This window comes from Nyctereutes procyonoides, unplaced genomic scaffold, assembly GCF_905146905.1.
Source record: "Nyctereutes procyonoides isolate TBG_1078 unplaced genomic scaffold, NYPRO_anot_genome, whole genome shotgun sequence".
Classification (NCBI taxonomy): Eukaryota; Metazoa; Chordata; class Mammalia; order Carnivora; family Canidae; genus Nyctereutes; species Nyctereutes procyonoides.
Window position 1 is genome coordinate 23,080,128 of NW_026575051.1, and position 25,019 is coordinate 23,105,146.

General features: G+C 34.1%; 1 protein-coding gene across 1 annotated transcript in view; it reads right to left on the minus strand.

Annotated features, from left to right (window-relative positions):
- BMP5 (bone morphogenetic protein 5) overlaps positions 1 to 25,019 on the minus strand; it is a 114,405-nt gene that overhangs the window by 20,475 nt on the left and 68,911 nt on the right. The window contains exon 3 of the mRNA XM_055330452.1: positions 17,153 to 17,301. Within this exon, the coding sequence (XP_055186427.1) occupies positions 17,153 to 17,301 (149 nt within the window). The remainder of the gene's footprint in view (positions 1 to 17,152; positions 17,302 to 25,019) is intronic.

Genomic DNA, 25,019 nt, shown 5'->3' on the forward strand with positions numbered 1-25,019 from the left:
TGTTCACAAATGGAATAGACGTAAAATTGGTTTTCCATTCATTCATTACGGTACACACTGCCCCTTTTAGTGTCAACTAAGCACTTAACACAAAGTGCCAAGTTTCCTTCGATTTGCAAGAGTTTTTTTTATTATCATTCTAAAGACTTTCAATACTTTAATTTTTATCTGTGGAGAAATAATACTGCTCTAAAGATTTATGTTCTGAAAACTGTAAAGATGTGTGCATGTTCCAAATACAGGTTTCTTGGGCTTTACAAAGGTGGATATTGTGTGGAAGCAAAGTAGTCTTCAAACCAATGTGAACTCCCTTTAAAATAACTTTTGATATTATTAAGTTTCCTCTTGGTTTCCTTCCTTTCATTCAGCAATGAGGTGACTTTTCACATCCCATAAGTTAATGCTTGCTCAGTTACTCTTGGTCTTGAGCTACACCAATAGAACATGAGCTATGTGACCTATTCTTTCAGATACAATATACCTGGACTGACCATGTAGGCTAAACCTTTTGAATGGCTGAGCAGTGGTTGCTAAAAGTGTTAATAGGCTCCCAGACTATATTGCATGTGTTGAAAATAGTCTTTTATAAATTGTATTTGAATATGTTGAATTCTATTATGAGATGTACAGTAGGCTTTAGCTATTGCAAATGTATCTATCAATAAAGAAGACTTACCTAAAACACTTTGATTTAGGAAAATTATAGGTAGGTGTGTATCACCGTGGTTTTATTTTTCAAAGGCGGTCCTTATTTTTGATTTCCAGCTAAAACCCATAGATATCTAAGGACTAAGGATTGAATATACAGTGAAAATGGAAAGGGAATGGGGTCAAGTAATGAAAAGAATATTAAAAGGTTGGTGATGAGCTTAAGACCAGGCTTCATCCTCTTAGACATGCCTAGGACTTTGCTAGGTTTAATTCACACAGCATGGAGTAAAGAACTACATCATGGGAAAGAACTCATCCTAAGAAAAAGGTGAACCCAGAAGGTATCAATTCAGAGCAATGCCCCAGGGTGTACAGGGAAAAGAAACAATTTGAGCAGCAAATATATGGGCAAATTATTCCTCAGTTTTATGAACTACAGAGTGAATAAAGATGGGCTTAGGATGATATCTTCTGAAGAAATGATTATTCTTGTCATACAAAAATCAGGAGGGAACTATGTGGAGCTGAGGCTCTAACCTGCTTAATTTCGCTATAACTGAAGTTGGAGATTGGAGACCTCCAGACCTGCTACTCTGACCCTCATGCCTTTGTATAAGCACGGGGGTCAGGATATTATATTCACATGCGCCTCAGGGCACAACTAACTATTTCAAATTTACAGTCATTGAGAAGATAGAGTGGCAAACAAAAGATCTATCCCAAGCTTCCTAGTTCTGTATTTCAGACAATTCTTTTTGGAAAATGTGACTTTCAAATGTTTATTTCTTTAAAAAGAGGGTTATTAAAGGAGACTCTGACATAAAACAGCTCTTTAGAGGCATGTTGATATTATAAGGATAAGTGGTTCCAAATATGACCATTTAGCTTCCCTGCAGAATACACAGTTTGAAAGACATTCATTGGAGGATTTATCAGTCTAAACGTTGATATCGCTCTAAGATGTTTGCATAAATTCCAGTTTGTTTTTTTCTTTTACAAACCCATAGTAATTGACTGCTTAACCCAAAACACCTGGGATGTGCCTAAATTACCTTTCCTTCATTTTGAAAAAGACTCTTGCAGCATCCTTTATGGACTATTTCATAGAAGACAAATCAGTGCATTGTTTCTCATCCACATATCCTCTTGATCTGCATTTATTTTCAATCTGTGATTAAATTTGATTCTGGTGCTCTTAAATTATAGTTTCTGGGACTCTAAATTATACTGGAATTTTACTCTTTTTAGAAACAGACGATTTAAAATGTGCAGAATTCTCTGCCCAACATACAGACTAAATCATTTTTATATCAGATTTTAAAGAATGTGGGGAAGACAGAATTTTGTCTACTTAAATCCCATATACATTTTAGCTCAAATTAACTTAAATTAAACATATTGTAATCTAGATATAAATTTCAACTGTTATAATAATTTGATGACATTTGCATAGTTTCTGGTTTTATGGTAAAAACACTGGCCTATTGCCAGATATAAGCACATGGATTTGAAGCATCACAAACAAGAATTTTACATTTATGCTCAAAACTTTCTTGTTTTCAAGATGGTTTACATTGCCTTATAATATCAAACAAAAACAAGGAAAAGTTGGGATTTTAAACTATTTCAGTGATACTGGAAACTCACAGTTAAGAGTCTTGAAAAGTTTCTGAACTTTAGAATGCAAGGTAGTAAGATCTTTGATTCTTCAAAGTAATTCCGGGACTCTATTTAGCAAGCTGGGCTCTTAATGCAATGCCTTTGCTAGATCCCTCCATTCTCTTCTTTATACTGACATTTAAAAGAGTTAATTAAAAATAATCCCTTTGTTTTCTATTAAATATTATGTATTTGCAATTATATATTTGTTATGAAAACATGTTAAAAACAAAAGAAGGGACAAATGTCATAATATATGTGAATAGGTAACAGCAGCGGTATTCCATTTTCTTCTATGACTGAGGTTTGTGAAGGGTAAAGAAGTTTAAAGAAGGAAGATATGTTTTAAAGAATTGAAATTGGGCAGCCCGGTTGGCTCAGCGGTTTAGCGCCGCCTTCAGCCCAGGGCTTGATCCTGGGGACCCAGGAATGAGTCCCACGACGGATTTCCTGCATGGAGGCTGCTTCTCCCTCTGCCTGTGTCTCTGCCTCTCTCTCTCTCTCTCTCTCTTTGTCTTTCTCCCTCTCTCTCTCTCTCTCTTTCTGTCTCTCATGAATACATAAATAAAATCTTTTGAAAAAATAAAGTAAAATAAAACTGGAATTTAAATAAATAAATAAATAAATAAATAAATAAATAAATAAATGAATGAATGAATGAATGAATGAATAAGTTGGAATTTGGGGGGTGCCTGGGTGGCTTAGCCGGTTAAGCCTCCAACTTGATTTCAGCTCTATTCATGATCTCAGAGTTATGAGATCAAGTCCCACATCGGGCTCCATGCTGGGTATAGAGCCTGCTTAAGATTCTCTCTCTGCCCCCTCTTTCTGCCTTTCCCTTCTACTCCTCCCTCCTCTCTTCCTCTCTTAAAACAAAAATCTTTTAAAGACTTGATTTTTTTTTCTAAAAAAATGTCCTGAAATCTCTGCAATACCCCATAGTTTGAGAAAGTGGAAGAAAAAAAAAATAGAGTGGTGGGTTGGAAACATTGGCAGGATGAGTCAAGGCATGATGGATGGGGTTGTGGGGAGCAAATGGCTGGGGACTGCAGCTCATGAGAGTCCATGAAGGAGGGCCTGGGGAAAGAAAGGCTGAGAACTATAAAGGAGCAGGGCCAAAGGTTTGTGCCTAGTTGTGGAAGCTGTCCAGAACACTCAAGTGTTTTATTGCACCAAGGGTGGGACTGAAGTGATGGAAATGATCAGTCTCCTTCCATGGGACATCATTCTGAGATGAGGAGGCTTACTGTCTCAGGCCTGACAAGCCCAACAAATGTCTTTTACTCGGGCATGATTTTCAGCTGGTAGAAAGATGAATCCCCAACTAGGAACTGCAGTTTACCTTCACATAAGCACTTACTTTTTAATAGCTCTTTGCTTTATATATAGCGCCTTTCCCCTGAGACCCTACAAGCTTTACAGACATCATCTGTCACATGCTCCCAAAAGATTGGTTAGCAGTTGGTCTTACAGTCCTCATTTATTTTAAGAAAGCAGAAACATTCTTTTCAGAAAACCATGAAAAGAGTGAATTATTTTTAGCCTTTTTTCCAGCTATTATGTGACTTTTTAAAATAAAAAAGTACACACACACACACACTTCTTTCCTTTAAAATCATAGATTTAAAGAAAACTATAACAAAGCAGAGTTTCAGCAGAAATCAACCAAAAAGTCTTTAAAACTTTTTTGATGTGTTAAGAACCCGTGAAAAAGCTCATAGTATTCAAACTCATTTTAGTTTGATAGCAGTGAAATTAATTTAATTTCACACTTCATTTTATCTTTAGAAGGTAAAAGTGGTCTTTGAAAGAACTGAATGCAGTTACTTGGGAAACTGATGTGTGTCTAAAAGAAACATTGTTTTTTTTACCAGGTTATATGATAAATGATTCAAAAGAATTGTTATCATACAGAAAAGCATGGCTCACTAAATGTCTGATTTTTCCTCTCAGTTTGATAAATGAACCTGTGAAATGATCACAACCCACTTCCAGAATCTTTAGACTACTCCATGCCACCAAAATGAAAGAGAATTTTTTTTTCATCTAATAATACAAACACACGATCAGTGTCCACTTTTGCAAACAAAAAAAGAGTTAAGACATTGTGAATTTGATTCTTTCCTTCACATGTAAAGGTTGGATCACAAAACATTCTTTTGAGTGAAAAAAAAAAAAAAAAAAGCAGAACTTTTCTTTACCAGTTTCTCATGTCTCTGGCTCTGGCGAGTATATAAATTGGCCTGCCTCACATAAAGAACCAGTCACAAGATGAGATCTCATACCACCATGATACCATGATGTTTCCCAGAGTAAAAGCATCCTCTGAGCTGCCTGCATACAAACTAATGGCTGCGTTCCAAGAGTGGTACCTTTTTGGTCATCCTGGCTTAGCAGCAGCATCTAATTGCATAGCCTAAGTAGATCTTTCATATTTCTATCAGCTATATTACTTCGGAGAGAAATCATGTGAATACCTCCACATATAACTGGTACCCAAAAGTAGTAATAAGCATGTACTCCCAGAGGATCAAGAAAATTGGGAATTGAGAAGCTTAGTTCAGTAAATACTTCTAATGACAAAACAGCTACCATCTCTTGAAGTAGATTTATATCCCTCATATTTACTCCTTACAATAAGACAAGGGTTAAATTTTAAAAATGAATAAAATAAGACGCAGAGAAGGATCAGATTTTTAATTCAGCCCTGTGAACCCTAGAGTAGTATGTTAGTCCTTTAAGTACATCGTGTTCCCCTTTGTTAAGGATTGGTTAGGGCTGATGGTTTCTCTTGGGTCTCTGCTTTCCACCTTGAAAAGACTGGAGGAAAACCATCCATCTCAGATCTGTCAATGATACACACATGGTGTCTGGAAGAACAGTGTTATAGCTGCTGCTTTTGTAAAGTTCAAGGTCAGACTGTCTTTAGTAAGCAGGAAAATAAGGATTCAATACTCCTTGCCAGCCATGAAGGGGCAGGTGGTTTCCTCAGTTTCTGTTCCACTTAAATTGAAACTTGTCACACTTCAGAGAAGTTAGCATGCATTTTTAAGGAGCTGGGATATGTAATTTCCTTATCAAATTATTTTACCTCTACTTTCAAATTTTGATCACCTCTTGCAACACAACTATGGGCTCTGGTTGTCATATGTTTTTGTTTCTCTTTTGGTTTACCTCTCTCCCACGTGAGCTCACACCAGGTGTGCCAAGGCGGAATCTCAGCAGCACCGAACACACTGCTCATGCCTTATAGTGACTAAAACTTCCCTTTTCTTCCCATTGTGTTCTCTGCTCACAACGCAAAACCAACCCTGCTGTTATTTTTGCATACGTCTTTAAGAAATATGGATCGGCAATACATTAAACTCACAATGGAAAGAACAATGGGAAGAACAGAGTTAATTCTAGTGCATTGCAAGAATAAGGAGAATATCATATTATTTATGGCCCTCAATCAGTATTACCATGAAAATATTTACCCCTCAGATCATTAGTTAAACCAGAATTAGAGTCTAGAATAGGGAATATAACAAACAACAAAAACAGGCATATGTTCCTGACACTGGCATTTGTTTGGCAAGATTGGTGATCCATGGTTACTGTTCTGAATTAGGGAAAATCAAAAACAGAAATACAGATGTAGCCAAACACTTCCAAATCCCTTTTCATTAAGGGAAATCTATAAAATGGTAAAATACGTCTTTCACCAGATAATGAAGCAAGACTAACTCACTCTTGTTTGTCTCTGCTTACTTAAAATCAGTGATTTCAAAAGTTTGTCACATATATATTTGAATTATGATGCTAAAATTTGGATAAGCAAATTATGTTCACCATGTGTCTCTCATTGAAATATATACATACTGTAAATTAAAGAAAACTGCCATTAAAACCTAGTTTTCAGACACTACATATATATGTATGTATATATGTGTATATATATGTATATATACAATAAACATAGTAAAATAGCACTTTCAAGTTTTTCCATATTTTCCATATTCCATAATCAACATCTATTTATAAAGAAAATTATTTTCTCTCTATGAATCATCATGCAAGACTAAATTAGGCTACGGGAGGCCAATTCAGGGTACTGATCAGAGAAAAAATATAATATAGATATGAAAAAAAGATGTAGATATTTTAAAAGAAATCAGAATCATTGTTCTTCATCTCCAGCAGAATGGAAGGATCTATAAGTTACATTCTAATCATTTTGTTCAAAATACTAGGTTTTTAGAAAAGCAGCCATGCATCATTCACCCAATTAAGCTCTGCTTAAAGGGGGGAAAAAAAAACCACACAACAACAAACAAAAACCTGTTTCATTTTCAAGAGGATTTTTTTCCACTTTTTTTAGGAAAAAAAATTACTGCAATATGTTGCTCCCAAAACACGATTTAGACAGTCTAAGATCTCTTTAGGGTTGAAACAGTACCCTCACCATCAGCTTCGGTGCTGGAAGGTAGGAAGGTGAGATGGGAGAAAGTACTGACTCACACTGACTTTTTGTAAAATAATAAATTAATAAAATTTGGAAACTGCATGCTTAACTGGCCTCAGGGTGAGTCTGCTGCATCCTGACTTCAACTACAAACCTGAGCACCAGTTGACACTTCAAAAGGGAAGGGAGGGAGGTAGAGCTGAGGATTCCATGATGGGGAATATGGATTAAGGGAAAGAAAATGGGAGGAGAACCTATCAAAATGTATAAGTGAGAGACACAGTACACAGGGGAAAGGGATGTTCATTATTAAATTCAAAATAAAGAAATTAAATTTGACTAAATTTAATTACATATTGAAGTGAATCACTGGCAGAGGAAAAGTTACCTTCTTTTCAATTTATGAATTTATCAAATTAACTATAATCATGTAAGGGGCTGAAAGAAATGCTGAAGTAGTTAGATTTAGAAAACAAAAAATATGGTTAAAATGCTGTTACCTTTTGTAGGCCAGATCACAATTCGATTCCAGATATAAAATAGAAAAACCCAAAAGTAATTCCCAACAGATCCAACATAAAGTTCAATTTTGTTCCATAACAATCATTATTAATAGCATTTTTATTTGGAAATTATAAAAATACATTTATTTTCTCAGTTTGGAATTTATACAAAATTCATATAATTTATGAGAGTCATCGTATATTAGAACTGGCTCTGAAAATAAATGTTAGATTCATGGGCAAAATTCTTAAACTTTCTAAGGCTGAGTTTCCTCATGTACAAAACAGGATAATAGTGAAGATAAAATAGACATTCCATTTAAAGAGCTAGCAAAATGCCTGGCATTCAGTAAGCTCTCAATAAATGTTAGTTGCCATTAGTTATTAATATTATTGCAATTGACCATCACAGCAAAAACATGATTTTAATATTTGTTTAGAATGGACTAAAGAAAAAAGGAAAAAAGAAGGAATGGACTAAAGATGTATCTAGAAAGTAATACTCAGATTGATCATAAAGAACTAAAAAATATGAGATATTTAGCATGGAAGAATAATTGATGGTAAAAAATACTGCAAAAATCAGAGTATTGAAAAAGCAGATCTTTATATAGACAGAAAGTAAATTTTGATAGGTAGAGTGAATTGGAAAATATATGAAGTATAGTTTATGAAAACTGTATATGACTAATAAGAGAATTAATAAAGTCTTGGGTTGAGCAAAGTATAAATTTACCAGTGCTCCAATATTTATGTTTAGTTATTCTGGCCATGAATGGCATATTGATGATTTTGCTCATTTTTATGCAGTGGGAAAATAGCAAAAATCTAAAGCATACAGAAAAGATTTATGTTCTCTGACGTGCTTTTAAGACATTAAACAAGTTAGAACACCCATGGGTCACAGCTTACATGGCTTTAGAAAATTAACAATACTGATTTTAAACCTCAAGGGAAATTTATGTCATATTTATTTTCAACAGACATCTAGTCATTTTACCATAAAGATACAGAAATTCTTCTCAACAGAAACTTTTCTGAATCATTCGCATAAAATGACCAATGCAGTTGTTTCTTTCAGCCATTTTTTGAATATCTCTCCATGGCTAAATTCATACAAAGAATGATTTTTAGAAACTAATACATTCCCACAGATTAATTTACGTTGTAATATTTTTGAAATTCTATAGAAATATGATAGAAACAGAGCCACTTTAAAGAAAATGTTCTAGAAAAATTTAGATTAAGTTTTATGTTTTGTTACAATACTGAAAATGTTACTGTGGCCCTTAAAGTAAAGTATGATCCTTCCAAACGCTGTCACAAGAAGACTCTAGATATTAATAATTATTGATTATCAATTATGAACCTGTATCTAAATCCTCCCATGACTACTTGAGAATGTTTTTATGACTGAATATTTTCCCTACGCACACGTGTATACTTACCCAAAGAGAAAATTCATGAGATGTCTAACATTTCTTGCTTCTCTTACCAGTTTATCCATCTCTGATTTTATACAATATTTTGAGTTTCGGTTTGAATGTAACTACTTAATAGCAAACTCCTTTAAGATGGTACATTTCTATTCACTGCACCCTCTCTAAATATATATATATATGGCTTAAAGTACAACTTTATGCTCACAAGTTACAATTACCTGATAAATTATCTCATCCAATATAATGATGCCCAGAAAAAAAAATCAAATAAATGATGAATTCTTCCAGTCACATTTAGCTCATTGTCTCACAGTACAAATAATTCCATAGCCACTAACTTTCACTTATTAGGCACTTTTTTTTTCCTTGTCCCTAAAGCTGTTCTTTTTTTTTTCTTCCAACTTTGATTTAATTTCTGGACTGTGAGGCAAAAGTTCAATTTTACTTACTGAAGTATTTGAAGTTAACTATTCTTCACTCTCTTCCTAACTCATTCTTAAATATTCATCTAAAAATCAAGCAAGTATGCTCTAATTATCCTTAACATTAAACAGGACATAAAGAACTACTTCATTTATAGTAATATTTACCTAGAACAAATCATAGGGGTATATGTTCCTTCTTATTTTCAGAACATTTAGCAAGATATGCGATTCTTACAGTTTCTTGGATGTGGAGACTCTCATTTATTTATTTGAAACCAATTGTCATCACCATAAATTCAGCAAAAGGGAGTCATATGGTTTTATGAACAAAAATGACTTAATTGCTCTATAAGATAAAGTTCAGATAAGGGAAGAGAATATTATCAAATCTCAGATGTTTAAAAGATCCTCTGATAAGTGGACATAATTCAACTTTTTGAACTTAGATAAATAACGGGAAACTGTAGTCAAAACAGCAGGACAAAAAGAAAAATATCACCCTTGATCTCTGAATTTCTCCTGCTACTTATTAGCACTATGTCAGCTGATATTCAGATTAACTGGCCACATAGATCATCTGACCCTTGACACAGATAAATAGTCTTCTGACAACACAGGGGCTTAATGTGGAGATTTTTCCCCTGAGGTAAAAATGGCTGTCTTAGAAACCCTAAGGGTAACATAACAAACTTATTTAACCAAATGCTTCCATTTATAAATAACAGATTCCAGGACATCAAATTTAAGGAGATATTACATTAAGAACTTTTATCTGTCTCACATAAACATGCTCACATTCAATAAAGTAAACAAATCTCAAGTTAGTACCTTGTACATTTGTTTAATATATAATGACACAAGGACTATAGATACTGGGATTATATTTTTCCAATTAGGAATATATACTCTGTAATTCAAAAGATGTCATAGAATTTTTGAAAAATCGGATTTTTTAACACAGCATATTTAAAAAAAATTGCAGAATACTGCAATTTTGAAGATAATTTTTATCAGTATGTTAAATTACCCTGCACTAGTAAGGAAAATTAGCAATTAACACACACTTCGAGGCTTCAGAAAAAGTGGCTAATTTCATTTCTTATTATTAATGTAAATGGAGCAGCTATCAATCTCCAGCAGTGAACAATAACAACAACAACAAAAAAAAAAAAACTTCATGAGTCAGAACCCTGGGTAATAAAAATTCAAAGATACCCACTTACAATCTAATAGTGCTGATAACTAAAGTCAATATGTTTTTTAAATTTGCATAATAGCATTAGTGAAACTAACAGAAGATCAAATTGCTTTTAGAAAAGCTCTGATATGTGTAATTTCTAAAAATAGAATAGAGAAAACCCTTGTGTACTAACAAGCAAAAAAAAAAAAAAATGCTCTAATTTTACCCCTTTGCAATGTCTGGGAAATAGAGCTGTTGACCAGCATAGGTTGTAATCTGAGAAGAGGCAACAGTTACAAGGGTTTGTTTCCTTGACTTTCAGGAAGGTCTTCTCTGATGTTCTTCTAATGAATTTGTAAGGTACCTTCCATCTTCCAATTATTTTATAGAAAATGGCATTTATTTGTGGGGACTTTATGCAATGTGCTATAAATATCAGCATAACATATTTAGAAAAGACTCTTTAGCAAAGGATATCAATATTTCTTTAATTATGTGTTCTACAAATATTAAAATACTGCTTGTAATTCTGCACTCTTTGTAAGAACACATCTTGATGTTAATAGGTTTATGAAGCCAAATACTAGTAATTTATACTGAAGCATTTTGGGTTGGAAATTTTTTCTTTTCTTTTTCTTTTTTTTTTAAGATTTATTTATCTTAGAGATAGGGAGAGAGAGAGAGAGCATGCACGAGTGCACAATGGCAGGGCAGAGGGAGAAGGAGAGAGAATCTCAAGCATACTCAGCGTCAAGCTTAGAGCCAAAGGCAGGGCTCAATCCCAGGACCCTGAGATCATGACCTGAGCTGAAATCAAGAGTCACACCTTCAACTGACTGAGCCACCCTGGCACCCCTAGAAATGTTTTCTGATGGTAGTAATATAGGCCAGCCTTTAATCAATCATCCCTATATATATAAGCCTATCAAGTGACAAAAAGCTTGTTTCCCTTATTTTCATTTATGGAATTAGTTATCCCCAAAATACCTATATTTTCTAGAATAAGATGATTGGGACCCAAAAAAGCTACTATATTAAGTATTAGTAATTTGATAATCTCTGGTACTTATGAATATCTAAGCAATATAAGCAATCAATTAGTCATGATGCATATCTTTGAGTGTTCGTTTCTATTGACTTCATATCCCAGATTAGAATATATTTTAAAAGTTCCCTACCAATATCACTTTATCAACCAAAGTTATTAGACATGAGCATAATAACATAGCCGTCTATACACTGTGCTGCCAACTCAAAGTTTAAGAACATATATCAACAATCTTACCTTTTTCTAGTGGGCTATCATTTTCAAATTTGTCTAAAATTGTACAACCTCCTTATTAAAAAAAATAAAAGAAATCCTAAGTTAAATGAGTGCCACTTAGAGTAAGTGAAAGGTCTCTGTACATTCTCTCATCCTAATATTCAGCATAAAGACATTTTATTCCTGTCTTACCATGTGCCAGGTACTATCATCTAATACAGCCTCACGCTGTCCTTGGAAATAATTACTATTACACTCATTTTATTAATTCTATGGGTGAAATATGAACTGCCTTGTCAGAGCCAAGTATTGAATCTAGTTTTCCTAATAATTTCTTCTTAAAATTAATATTTCCATATTGGAGCTATTTATTTGGTTTATTTACCCTCCTTATTTAAATTAAGTATCGAAAAATAAGAATCAAAACTTTAAATTCTAAGTTATCTGTAGCAATAACTATACATTTCTTTATCTTATATTTAAGTATCAAATGGAATTTATGAGAGCTTAATACCACTGAAATCTGTTTCTTGATTTGGCTACAAAATTAAATGAAACTTTGAAATCTCTACCTATAAATCTGAATTTTTACCTCGATACACTTGGAGATTATGCCACAACTTCATTCGAAGAAAAATGGATATTAGAGTCTTATTTAAAAAAGAACTTTATAATGTTTCTTGGACATTAAACAATACTCTGACAAAACAACATTTTGATGACTTGAATACAAATGAATCAGAAACATACGGATTGAATTTTCTTTGACGTATAAGCGGGTTTGAATAGAAAGGGAAAAAAGTCATTGGCAAAATTCATTCTGAGTATTGCCAAACCTAAAACGTCTGAAAACATAGGATTTTTTAAAAGACATTCTAATGAACCCAAAAATACTCTCTTTGTTTTTCCATCTCTAAATTATTCTATAAACCCAAGTTTGAAGAAAGAATTAATTTACTTGGAAGATTTAAACTATATAAAGCATCAAACAGTGGGAAATTATAGTGTTTGGAGGGAAACTCTAAGTCTTAAAAGCTCAGAACTTGTTAAACTGCTATCTGTGTAATAAACCATGTGTATAAAGGACAATGATGCCATAGATTTATTAACAATCTTAATATAGACCTATTAAGTCAGATAATTCATGCATTTTTTATAATTTGGTGAGCTGAAAATCTTACCATAAATTATAAAACACACCTAAGCTTATTAAACACCATGAGAGAATGCTTGAGAACTTTGAAACTGATTTTGCACAAGTGGATCCAACCACCTACCTGGAATTTCTAGATTTAACCATTAAGAAGCAGCAATGTGGGGTGGCCCTGGTGGCTCAGTGCTTTAGCACTGCCTTCAGCCCAGGGTGTGATCCTGGAGACCCAGGACTGAGTCCCACATCAGGCTCCCTGCATGGAGCCTGCTTCTCCATCTGTCTGTGTCTCTGCCTTCTCTCTCTCTGTGTCTCTCATGAATAAATAAATAAAATCTTAAAAAAAAAAAAAGAAGCAGCAATGTTTTGTTTTTGTTAGTCTGCTCATGTGTTTGCTTTATTTTGCGGAAACAAATGTGGAGTTCGGAGAATTATTCTGTATGAAAAAAAATCAATAGAATATCCTTTAACTCTCCTGCCAAATCCATAGCAGTTCATTTGTCAAATTTCTAAAAAGAATATTTCATAAACCGACATATTTTTCACAGTTCCTCTGAGAAATCATAATGTTACTTTTGATTTAGGCAATCTTTTGATTTCCAAGAGATATATTTCAGTCTCTTTCTTTCTTTCTGTTTTTTTTTTTTTTTTTTTGCAGGAGCAGGATAATCAAAATTTAATAATATACATCACTAATTTTCCCCTTCTTTTATGACTGAAACTGTTTTAACTACTATACTGTGAGTTGGGTACAAAATTCTGCCCCTGTGTTACACGAGACTGATTTGGTTAATAATCACCCAAAAGTTACAGTTTGGAAAGTCTTCTTAAGAGTAATGTGTTTAGTGGAAGGTGGCATATACAAGTCTTTTAAATTGCAAATTCATTCAATGATCATTCAGGCCACGTTTTTAATACCTATCCACAACCTTCATTGTGCCAAGCACAGAGGGTGCAACTGTGAAGGAGAAATACACATCCTATGACCTCATGAAACTGACATTCATTCAAACGTAATCACGATGGTGTTGCTGTGATTGATTAAAGCAGCAGGTCTGGTTCTTTTATGATGTGTGATCAAGCAACAAGAATATTATTATACATAAGTGAGATTTCATTTTCCCTCCATGATTTGCCTCCAAATCACTTTCCTAATAGCATCTGCAGTCATATTTTATATGAATGTTGTTGTAGCCAACTCTGAACTATTGACTTTTCCAGACTATACCAAGCCATTTTGCCATTCTATGAATTTACTCGCATTGTTTCCTCATCTCAGAATGCATTCTCTCTTCCTGTTCTCTCACCACCGCTCCACATACTTCCACAGCTCCCTCTCTTCTCTTCTCCATTTCTTTAAAACTTATTCAAATGACCTGGCTGAAAAGTAACCTGAACCATGGTCCTTTTGGCTCTGTCCTATTTGGAATTGATCCTTTCTCTTTCATTTTCCTGGAGTGTCTTGATTGTACCACTATTTTTTTAGCATTTAAGGCATTTTACTTTTTTCCAAAATTAGCTACCTATGTCTGTCTCCCAGATTCAACTTCCCTTTAACAGGTTGTCTTCCTTCTATAGGTACTCAGTAATTTTACACCAAACAAATGGATAAGTGGATAATTAACACATGAATTTGGAAGCAGACTTTCCTGAGTATCATCCAGTTGTGGCTACCACTTACTTTTGCTGAGAAGTAAACATATGCAGAATTCATTATTGCAAATTAAAGATGGTTTGACTGCTGTGTTTGAAGCAATATTGCAATATCATGTTGAGAACATCAGCAGTAGTAATGAATGAAGCAATAAAAAGCTGAAGCATCTGGTTATTCATATTTATAGAGAAATGTCACGAGTAGATTCTCCATGAAGTTGCAGTTAATAAAACTAAGGTGCCAAGAGGGTCACCTGCTTTCTCAAGTTCAAATAGGCTCTAGCTCTGGTGAAAATCTGTTTTAAGTACTGCTTAAATGCACAAAGCCAGCCTGCCTAGCACATTTAAACATTTTAATATTTTCATATCAGACAATATCAAAGAGAAAAGCAACAAAGGCTTTAGAAAATCTGACTCAAGTAAAGGATTGGGAAGCCTGTGGAAAAAAGTGAAATATTAATTTATTTTAGGCTCGAAAGCAAACAAAGCCCCCCATAAATAATACAACAGTAATTTAAAGTAAAATTAATATATAAGAGAAATAAATCAAGGAGAGGGGGAAACTCCAAAATATAAAATAGTCCTTGGAAAAAGATCTGAATATTTCAACTATAAATTGAAAGCAAGATAGAAGCCAAATTATATAGATAGTAATGAGAACCAATTTAGAAGAAGGAATAGAAAAACCAAAAAAGAGAAATTTCAGAATTTTTAAGTGGGTTGTGAGTGGATAGGGAATGAAAGAGCTGATCATATTTCATAGATCTCTTGAGTTGTTTAGTTAGACATTTCAAGCATCTCCCCGAGGAGAAGACTGGGAGAAGCACATACCACTAATTTAATTTTTCTTGTTTGGGCCACATACCAGGGAAGAAACGACTGCTCACCCCCGCAGTGCTGATTTCCCAGTCACATTTCTGACCATAAATGTACAGTAGTTTAACATTGTAAGAATTCTTGCAAGATTATTTAAGTATGTGCTTTTCTCCATCTACATTTATAAAGTTTGAAGTCTGAAAATGCTTAATGGTAACCTCAAAGCCATAATTGGAAAATAGCCTATAATTCAACATATTTGTTTATAAAAAATTAAAATCCACCATTATAATTAAAATCTATAGAAAAGTCTAGATTTAGTGGTAAAATATCTGAAACTCATCGATAACACTACGAACTCTCTTTTTCTTGATCAAGATCTGAGGCATGAAACCTTCTTCTTAGGCTGTGAATCTGGTTATATGGGTAAACAATGTCACTGTGAAGTCCTATTGCTTATAACAATGAACCTCCTTGCCAGAGACCCAAGTCAGACCCAACTTCTACTTAACTGTATTTTTTAAGCAAGGCTTTAGTAATACAGCAAAGAGGATTGAATAAGGCACTCTAGATCTACAGTGTATTGCCTGAGCCTACAAAAAACTAAAGGTAGTTGAAACTTAAATAATGCACATCCTGTAATTAATCATCCCTTATAAATTACCCTCCCCAGGTCTAGCCCTAACATTCGCAGGATGTGGGGCAAGAAGACAATGTAAGCCCTTTTGGTTGATTTCTAAATATGTAAAAAGTACTAACAAATCATTAAATAAATTATGTTCTATTCTCTTATCATGACAAATATAATTTTAAATGACTTGAAAGTCCAGATTTGAATTTACAATTTTTGGATGCTTTGAGTAACCAAAAGACACAAGGCTCTGAATAAATCAGCCTTGGCTTCCCTGGCCTCCTGATGGAATGTGTAAAGACCCCTTTCACCACAGTCTTTGTCAATTCTGTTCCATTTGTCTAATGCCTGCCCCTGACTTTTTTCCTAATCACATCTTCCTGATTTTTGGGACTGTGGTTCAGATTCACTCACTGTTCTATACTTAAAAATCCATTGGGTTCTTCTCATATGAAATATCACCCATTCACTAATATTACTATGTGATCACTACCTAAGCTTCGCTCAACCGCAAGCCTCACAAGGCCAGTTCTGCACTTGCATACCATTTTATCTCCAGCATCTAGCTAAGCACACCACACATAACTGCTCAATGAATACTTGTAAGCATAAGAGTAATTTCTGGAGTGTCTTCAAAATGAAGATTTCCTACAGACCCTCTCTCCCAACAGGTGATCCTGGAGCTATTGCCTTTGACCAAATATTGGGATATGTTAAGACCTAATGATGTTATTTTCTGCAGTACTTTGTGCTTCTTTCTTCTATCTCCCTCTTCCCTTCCCCTCTGTATTATTGGTAGCTCCTTTGCCTGTTTCCTTAGCACTACTATATACATTGATCATATATATAAAGTTATATATATATATTTATTTTTAGTCAGGTTTTGAGGTATCTTTTACATATAATAATATTTCAATGTACAGTTTTATTAATTCTTACAAAATATATAGTTGTATTGCTACTATAATAATCAAGACATAGACCCATAGTACTTTGTATATAGCTTTCATTAGTATTATTATAATAGTGATACTTGTTTGCTCATGGTTCTTCAATACTTGATTAAAAACTCCTTGAGAGCCAGAAACAATATCTAATTCTTCTTTACTCCTTCATCCTCAATACAGAGCCTAAAATAAATGTGTGTTGAGAAAATATGTTTGTAAATTGAGTAACTAGTTAATATGTTGCACTATCCTATGGGCAGGTGCTACCTTGCACATTTTAAGTATAAAATATTCTATTCTATCTTGCTTAAATTGTATAGAAAGCTATAACTCTCAATGTGTCAAAACCAGCACCACAAAAAATATTTGAAATTCATTGCTTACCATCTCCCGTTTCTGCACAGAGTTGTAAACCCAAATTATTCTGTGGATTAATTACCCAATGATTGCTGGTCACAGTGATATCAAAGACAAGCCAACCCACATCTAAAGCTTGGGCCTTCCTTGTGTCTAACAGGAACAGATCTGCATCCCTAAGGAGAAAAAGAACAACAAAAAAAAATTTTAAAGTGTGAACGAAGATCATCATTTCCTATACTTAAGTGAAAACATTCCAAAAGCAAATCTTTAAAATAACAAAAGTTAATTAAAGAATGAGGGGAACAAGTGACTCAAGTGATGGGTAATAAAATACAGAACCTTTTATTGTTGGGCCCCCAACCCAAATCTGGTGCACATTAGCAATATCTGAAAGTAATTTCCATTTTCCTGCTCTTCACTGGCCTTTACAAACTGACTTAGTGGTCTGGATTTGGGTTCTGAGAATCAGTGTTCCCTGAAACCCCTGTCTGTAAGGAGCCTTCACTGGCAAGTTCACTAGCAAGGGTTAAACTGGGCAGAAATGGAAGGGAAAGTAGGTACTCTAATTTGGGTGGGTTAATGTGGATTGCCAAAGGAATGGAGCACAAGCAGGAAGTGATGCAAGCATCTGCTTCAGAGACATTTTTCCCTTCTTTTTCATTTTTATTACACTTTTTTTCATTATATATATGTATATATATGTATTTTTATTTTTTACTTCATTTTCCATTTTGATTATACAATTACGGATATCAAAGGCCAAGAGGGGCTCTCAGACTGCACCACTGGATTATGGGATGAATCCCATGAATTGAGCAGCAGATGCACCCTAAATAGCTTTAACATCTTCTGCATGCATAAAACCCCTGGGGATAGTAACAGCTAAGATTATGAACATGTATGTTTTAGGATAGTCTCCACAGTGTCACTGTGATTAACTCTTATTAATCTTTACTCTGGCATTAAATTTCCAAATGTATGAGCATTTGTTGAATGATAGCGAACTGCTTTATTTATTATTTCCTTACTACAGCTGCCTCTGATCTAAAAGTTGCACATGTCCAACATTTAATCTTTACAATGGCTCTTCCTCAAAGTAGAATAGAAATATACCATTATGCATTTTATGACCTTTTATACTGTGCTGAATCTGTTTAAGGACATAATATTTATATGAGGAAAGCTAAAGCCATGTCATAATCAGCTATGTTAAATACTATTCTACTGCATTTGCCACCTCTCTGCATCACACAAGTCACTTCAAATGTGGCTTACAAAATGTAAAGAGCAATTTTTTAGTAAAACCAAATTACATATGTGTATTATTTCTTAAGACAAATACTCTATTATAATTGAAAATTTAACTATTTTTAACAGGAGTGAAGATTCCCAATGTTTTAGAAACTGCATCTTCATTTCTTTGTTTCAACTTGATTTATTCATTCTTTCACTAACCTAGGGAAGTTTAAATAAAGGCATTATGATTATTTAAATCATCTAGCTATCCTAGTCCCAATGATGCAACTTTTGTTCCCCTTCACAATTTTAATAATAATGTTTAACAGAGGAGAGTTGCAGATACCTTTTCATATCTAATATAGGACTCAGTTTGAGATACCAAAGACATATGTTAAGCATATACTATCATGCAATGAAAATAGTCCATTAGTTATTACTTGAATTTTAAGGACCCATTATATTCAGTGTGATGGGATAGCAATCAAATTCTCCCTCTTTTTCCTAACTTGGAAAACTCACCAAGTAAGTGGAATCCAAGAGAACACAAATTATCCTTAAATTCTTGAAATATTTGATATCTTTGAAACTATATTGTTGGAATAATTTAATCACATTATCGGTTTCTTAAACAGAATGAGTCACCTTGTAGCCTGGGAAATACTCAAGTGCCACCCTACTGTCAAACCTGCTTTCAATTTGAAATATTGCATAAATGTTCTACTAAGCTCTGCTGAGTTTATAATGCCACCCCTTAGCACGATATAAACAAATACTTGAAAAACAAAAAGAACAAAGAGGTAACATTTGAGAACAATTTCCACTAGTTAACAAATATCTTTAGGTAGTTATTCAGGTAATATTTTCTATCATTTTTAAATTATGCTATTTTTCCAGAAAAAAATCTTCAAACCATCCATATCCAAGTCCCCAAATTTCAAGCATGTGTGTGAAGAAAATGGTTTCAGTTGTAATCGATATATTTAGAAAAAGTATCAGCCAAAGAATTCAAGCAAGCCCTAAATATCTGAATTTCAGAGATGGAACTTGCAGCTTATCAGAAGGAAAATCTAGGCAGGTGATAGGGTGTGAAAAATCCACACATTTCTAGTTCCCCTCTGAAAAGTTTTGAAGTTTCTATTGCTTTCTTCAGCTCCACAGTTTCCTATTCCTGAGCAAAGTTATTTTATTTTTGACTGATAAATTCTATTCTTTAATTTTTCCTCTATCCTTTTATAGAAGCTCTTCTGCATTACCTACAGATAATATAATATGCTTTGGAAGAATCAAGTCTATTACTAATCAACACAATGGTAGCAAGTCTGCAATTTTCACTCATGTAGTACTTTTCATAAGTCTCTTAAAAATAAATCCCTACCCATTCTGTGGAAACTTAAATGTGATTTCTTTTGAAGTACAAAATTACTCCAGTAGAAAATGGAACTTACATCACTGGAAATAGTAGAAATACTATATCCTATGAACAGTATAAAATAAACCTGTTAAAGTTGCTTCATCTTACTATTTTTACTTGATGTTTTTATAGAAATTCTTGAAATAGCTAACAAAAGATATTTTAAAATATTGATTCACTTAAAGGGAATGCAGTAGAGAGAAAAAATATATGCAGCAAAATATATTTATTTGTAGCAGAAATAAATCCATGATATAATTTCTGTATATTTTTTACAATCAAAATAATAAAATTAAAATTAAAATCTCCATTCTAGCAAAAACAATAAAGTCCATGTACATAGATGTGTACAAGCAAATATTTCAGAATGGTGTTGTGTTAGTTTTCAAAGGCTGCCTTAAAAAAGTACATAGACTGGGTGGTTTAAACAACAGAAAATTATTGTTTCACAGTTCTGGGGGCTGGAAGTCCAAATTACGGTGTTGGTAAAGCTGGTTTCTTTAAAAGCTATGAGGGAAGGATCTGTTCCAGGCCCGTCTCCTTATTTTGCAGTAGGTCATCTTTTCCTTGTGTCTTCATATCATCTTCTCTGTGTGTGTGTCTCTCTGTGTCCAAATTCCCCCCCTCCTTTTTTTAAGGTTTTTATTTATTCATAAGAGACAAAGAGAGGCAGAGACACAGGCTGAGGGATAAGTAGGCTCCCTGAGGGGGCCTGATGTGGGATTCCATCCCAAGATTATGACCTGAGCTTAAGGCAGACACTCAACCACTGAGCCACTCAGATGCCTCCAGTTTCCCCTTCTTAAAAGGACACCCTAATGCCTCATTTTAATTGTCTCTTTAGTTATTTCCAAATAAGGTCACATTCTGAGGTACTGGGAACTCAGACTTCAATATATAAATTGGGGAGAGAGGGGAGCACAAGTCAACCCATAACACTATTTCAAAATATATTTTTTATAGGTAGAAATTTTTCTGGATGTGAATGTTCTGTGGGTTTTTTTTATGTTATAGCAATTATCATATTGAAATGTTTTCAAAAACAAATATGTGAAAGTAAATTTATACTGATTAAAATAATTCATAATCACTAACATTTGTATTTTCTTTTTCAGAAGGAATTTGAATATTTATCTAGACTACAATATAAATTAGCATAATAATTTCTTATACAGATAAATGAAGTCATCATTCGGTTATTAAACACAGAGTTATATCTAACAGATAAAGTATTTATAGCATGTATATAGACTTCTAGCTTGTGAAATATATAAATATATTAAAAATAGTTACTTAAGGTGAATAATATGTATGTATGTAGATATATTTATAGTTTGGTACAAATATATTTTGAGCAGATCTTACTTTAATCATGACCAGAGCCTTAAACATCTCTAGTCATGGGGAATTGGTGGACTGTAAATACTGATTTATAATTTTACCACTTTTCAATTTACTGAGGAAAGAGTTTTGCATATGTGCCTTAGGAGTCTCAAAATACCAGAAGGGTAGGAAGGGTAGTACTTCACTAAGGATGGAACAGCAGGAGCCAAAATTCAGTGAACTTTGAATTGTCATCATTCTTATGACTCATCTGAAAATAAAGATGAATGGAATGAGAAAATTTTGACCTATGAAATTTGGGAAAGTATTATTTGGGGAGACACATTACCATCAAATGACATGAGTAGATACTATTCGGGGATGCTTATAGATGCTAGTAATAGAATTGGTTACAAGTAACCAAGGAGAAAAGAGGAAGAACAACTATAAGGGAAGGAACAGAATGAGGGTGAGAGCAAGGGAGAGAGGATAAGGAGGAGGCAGAGAAAAAGAAGACACAAGGAAATTCAGTAACTCTTCCTGGGTGTGTTATATTGAAAATCCAATAACTGGCTGTCTTTGTAAGTCATTGTCTTAAAAATCACTTATATAAGCATAGAGTCAGAAATTGCACTGTGGATACAACATTTATCCATCTAGAAAAGCCTAAAAATAAACAGCAATAACAAAAAAGTGTGTATGTACTAGTCCTTTTGATAATATAGTTCTAATGACAGCATCATAACAGATCGAAAAGTATTTTGTGATATATGACTCAAAATATGGTTACAGTGATAGACATGATGTCAAACATGCATGTAAAAAGTTTGAAAGTTTTCACATGTATATTCTGAGAGGAAAAAAAGGAATATGACTGTATTAATATTTTATGACATGATTAAAATATATGTGCATAATTATGAGTAATTTTTGTATTATTAATATATTCATTATATATCTATGTTTATAAACAAGTCCATTATGTAAATACTCAATTTCTTCCTCTAATTTTTTGTATCTTTTACTTGGGTAAAGCAGATACCATTTTTATATAATCATATCATGTTTATGTGTTCTCCATATAGTCAAGTATATACAGCATGCAAACATACCCAGTAGCACACTGTACATTCAGTTTTGAATATTGGAAATGTTAACTTTCTCTATTGTCTGAATACCTGAATAAAGGGAGTATTCTCATTGTAAAACTAAAATAAAAACAATGACCAAGAATGTCTGATGTAAAATCAGCTAGTCTGGGATTCTACCTCTGAAGGTGACTAAAATTGATCAAAGAATACAAAAACTAAATGGGATATAAATTACTGAGCCAAACTGTTATTTTATTGTTGAAAAATTTTAAAGAAAAATCAAATGATTTCTTATGGTTACTGCATTATTTGGGAGACCAAATCCTTGTTCTCCATATTTCATTTTCAGAACACTTTCTCTTATATCATGGCAGCTCCCTTTAGTCCCAAACTGTATTTTGATTGCTCTCCTTATACCAAAGATCACTGGTTTTTAGATTGGAATATCAAAAATTTAGGCTGAGTCATCAGCTTCAAACAGATGGTAGAACTGGAGCCAAGGATTGACCTGAGACATTTTGGAAATCCATCCATCCATCCATCCATCCATTCATGTAGTCACTCATTCACTTTAACATTTATTGACTCAATTTAACTAAACTCTAACTACCTCATAAGATTCTAGAGTAGGGTTGGCCACAAAAGAAATTTGGGTAAGTGAAAGTGAAGCAGTAGCCATATTTGTGCTTGGAATACTTCCATATGATCAAGTATTATTACAGCTTAGGCATACTGTCAAGATCTACTGGTTCACCTTTTGGGTGTGAGGCAATAGCTAAGCCTAGCTCCTTCAGATACACTAAATCTCCTGGTTCAGTTTCTCTGAATGCAGGGTCAGGCATGTGGATACATCTGTGAGGAAATACGTGGTAGGTAAGGAAATCTTCCGTATCACTGAAAGTGGAGGTTTGAAGATAGGTTGCAATTTGTCCTCATAGCTTCCAGATCATTCTCACAGGTTCTATTTTGTCCTTCTTTCCCCAACTCACCCATCTTTTCTTCCAGTCTTCTCTAAAGACCTTAAGCCCAGTATTAAATGCAGAGAAACAGCCTTACATAGACTATTTAACTACCTTCCACAATTGCATAAGGTCAGATCCTTACAATAAATTCTCACAGTATCATTCCCCAGAGGGATTAGACAGCTACCTTGTATTTGATCAATTGTATTGAACCACTTACATCATGGAAGGGCAGTACTTGTTCTCATTAGAATAGGCACTCTGGATATGAATTTTCCTTCTCTGCCCATAAGATTTTTGCCAAAATCACTATTCATGAACTTATAGAATGCCTTATTTACTGCCATGGAATTTTAATGCTGCTGATGATGATCAAAAAGTTCATTTAACAGCAAATGAAGTGCAGATAGACTCATGTTCATGGCATTCTCTTGCCTCACCATATTACCCATCACCTTATAGCAGATGGCCTGATAGGACAGAGAAATGGCCTCTTTAAAGATTCAGTTATGGGCAGCCTGGGTGGCTCAGCTGTTTAGCGCCGCCTTAGCCCAGGGCCTGATTCTGGAGTCCCGGGATCCAGTCCCACATCAGGCTCCCTGCAGGGAGCCTGCTTCTCCCTCTGCCTGTGTCTCTGTCTCTCTCTGTCTCTCTCTCTTTCTCTCTCTCTTTGTGTGTCTCTCATGAATAAATAAATAAAAACTTTAAAAAAAAAGACTCAGTTATGCCACCAGTTGGTTGTCAGTATCTTATGAAAATGGACAAATATCCTGAGGAAGTCTTATATGCTCTATATCAGCAACCAGTATAGGACTATTTCCCTCATAGTCCTCCCTCATGAGTCTAGAAATCAAGGGGTGGAAACAGGAGTAGCTCTTCTTACTTACTCTTTCTGATCCAACTAGCAATATTTTTGCTGTATGGCCCCAAAACGTTGGGCTCTGTTGATCCAGAGCTCTTAGTTCCCAATGGTGGGATAGTATCATTAGTAGCCTTAGCAGTGTTTCCATTAAGTTAGAAATTGAGACATCCACATGGTCACTTTGAGGTCCTCATGCCAGTGAATCAACAAGCTGGTAAAGGGCTGCTAGAATGTGTGGGTTGATCAATCCTACTTATCAAAAGGAAACTAGGTTGGTTCTACCACAATATGGGAAAAGAGGATATCTGAAATAATAAGACATCACCAGGAATACTCCTTAGGATTTCCATGTCCTATGATAAAAGTCAATAGAAAACTACAGCTCAATGTAGGCATTACTGCTAATAGTCCAGACACTTCAAGAATGAATAACTGATTTACCTCACTAGGTAAGGAACAGTGACTGGCAGTAGTGCTTAGTGAAAATAAAAAGGATATGGAATGCATATCAGAAGAAGGAAGTTATAAATACCAGCTACAACTATGTGACCAGTTACAGAAGTGAGGTAATAGTTATATTATTTTCTTATTTTGATATTAATGTATCAGTACTCATATGAACCAATTTTTTCCCTTCTCCATCTGCCTACCACCTAGTATAAGTAGTTATGATAGTAGCTAACCTCATATTTATATTGAAGTGACAGGATATCAAAGGGGCAATATGACCCAGGTAGGAGAGGAATGAACAACATCCAAAGACAGATAAAAAAAGCAGAGAATGATTTTACTACTATATTTTCTGGAAAGTATGAATGGTTTTAAAATGTATCTGTTGGTGTCAGTTTGACAAAGATGGACTGTGGTGGCTTTATACTTTGTCAAATCAGCTAAACGGAAACTGAAACTCCGAGAACTCTCTTCCCTGTTTGGTTCTGTATTAAGGTTAGCCATACAAGAAATTTGTGCAGGAGTTGAAGTGAAGCATCAGCCAAGTTTATGC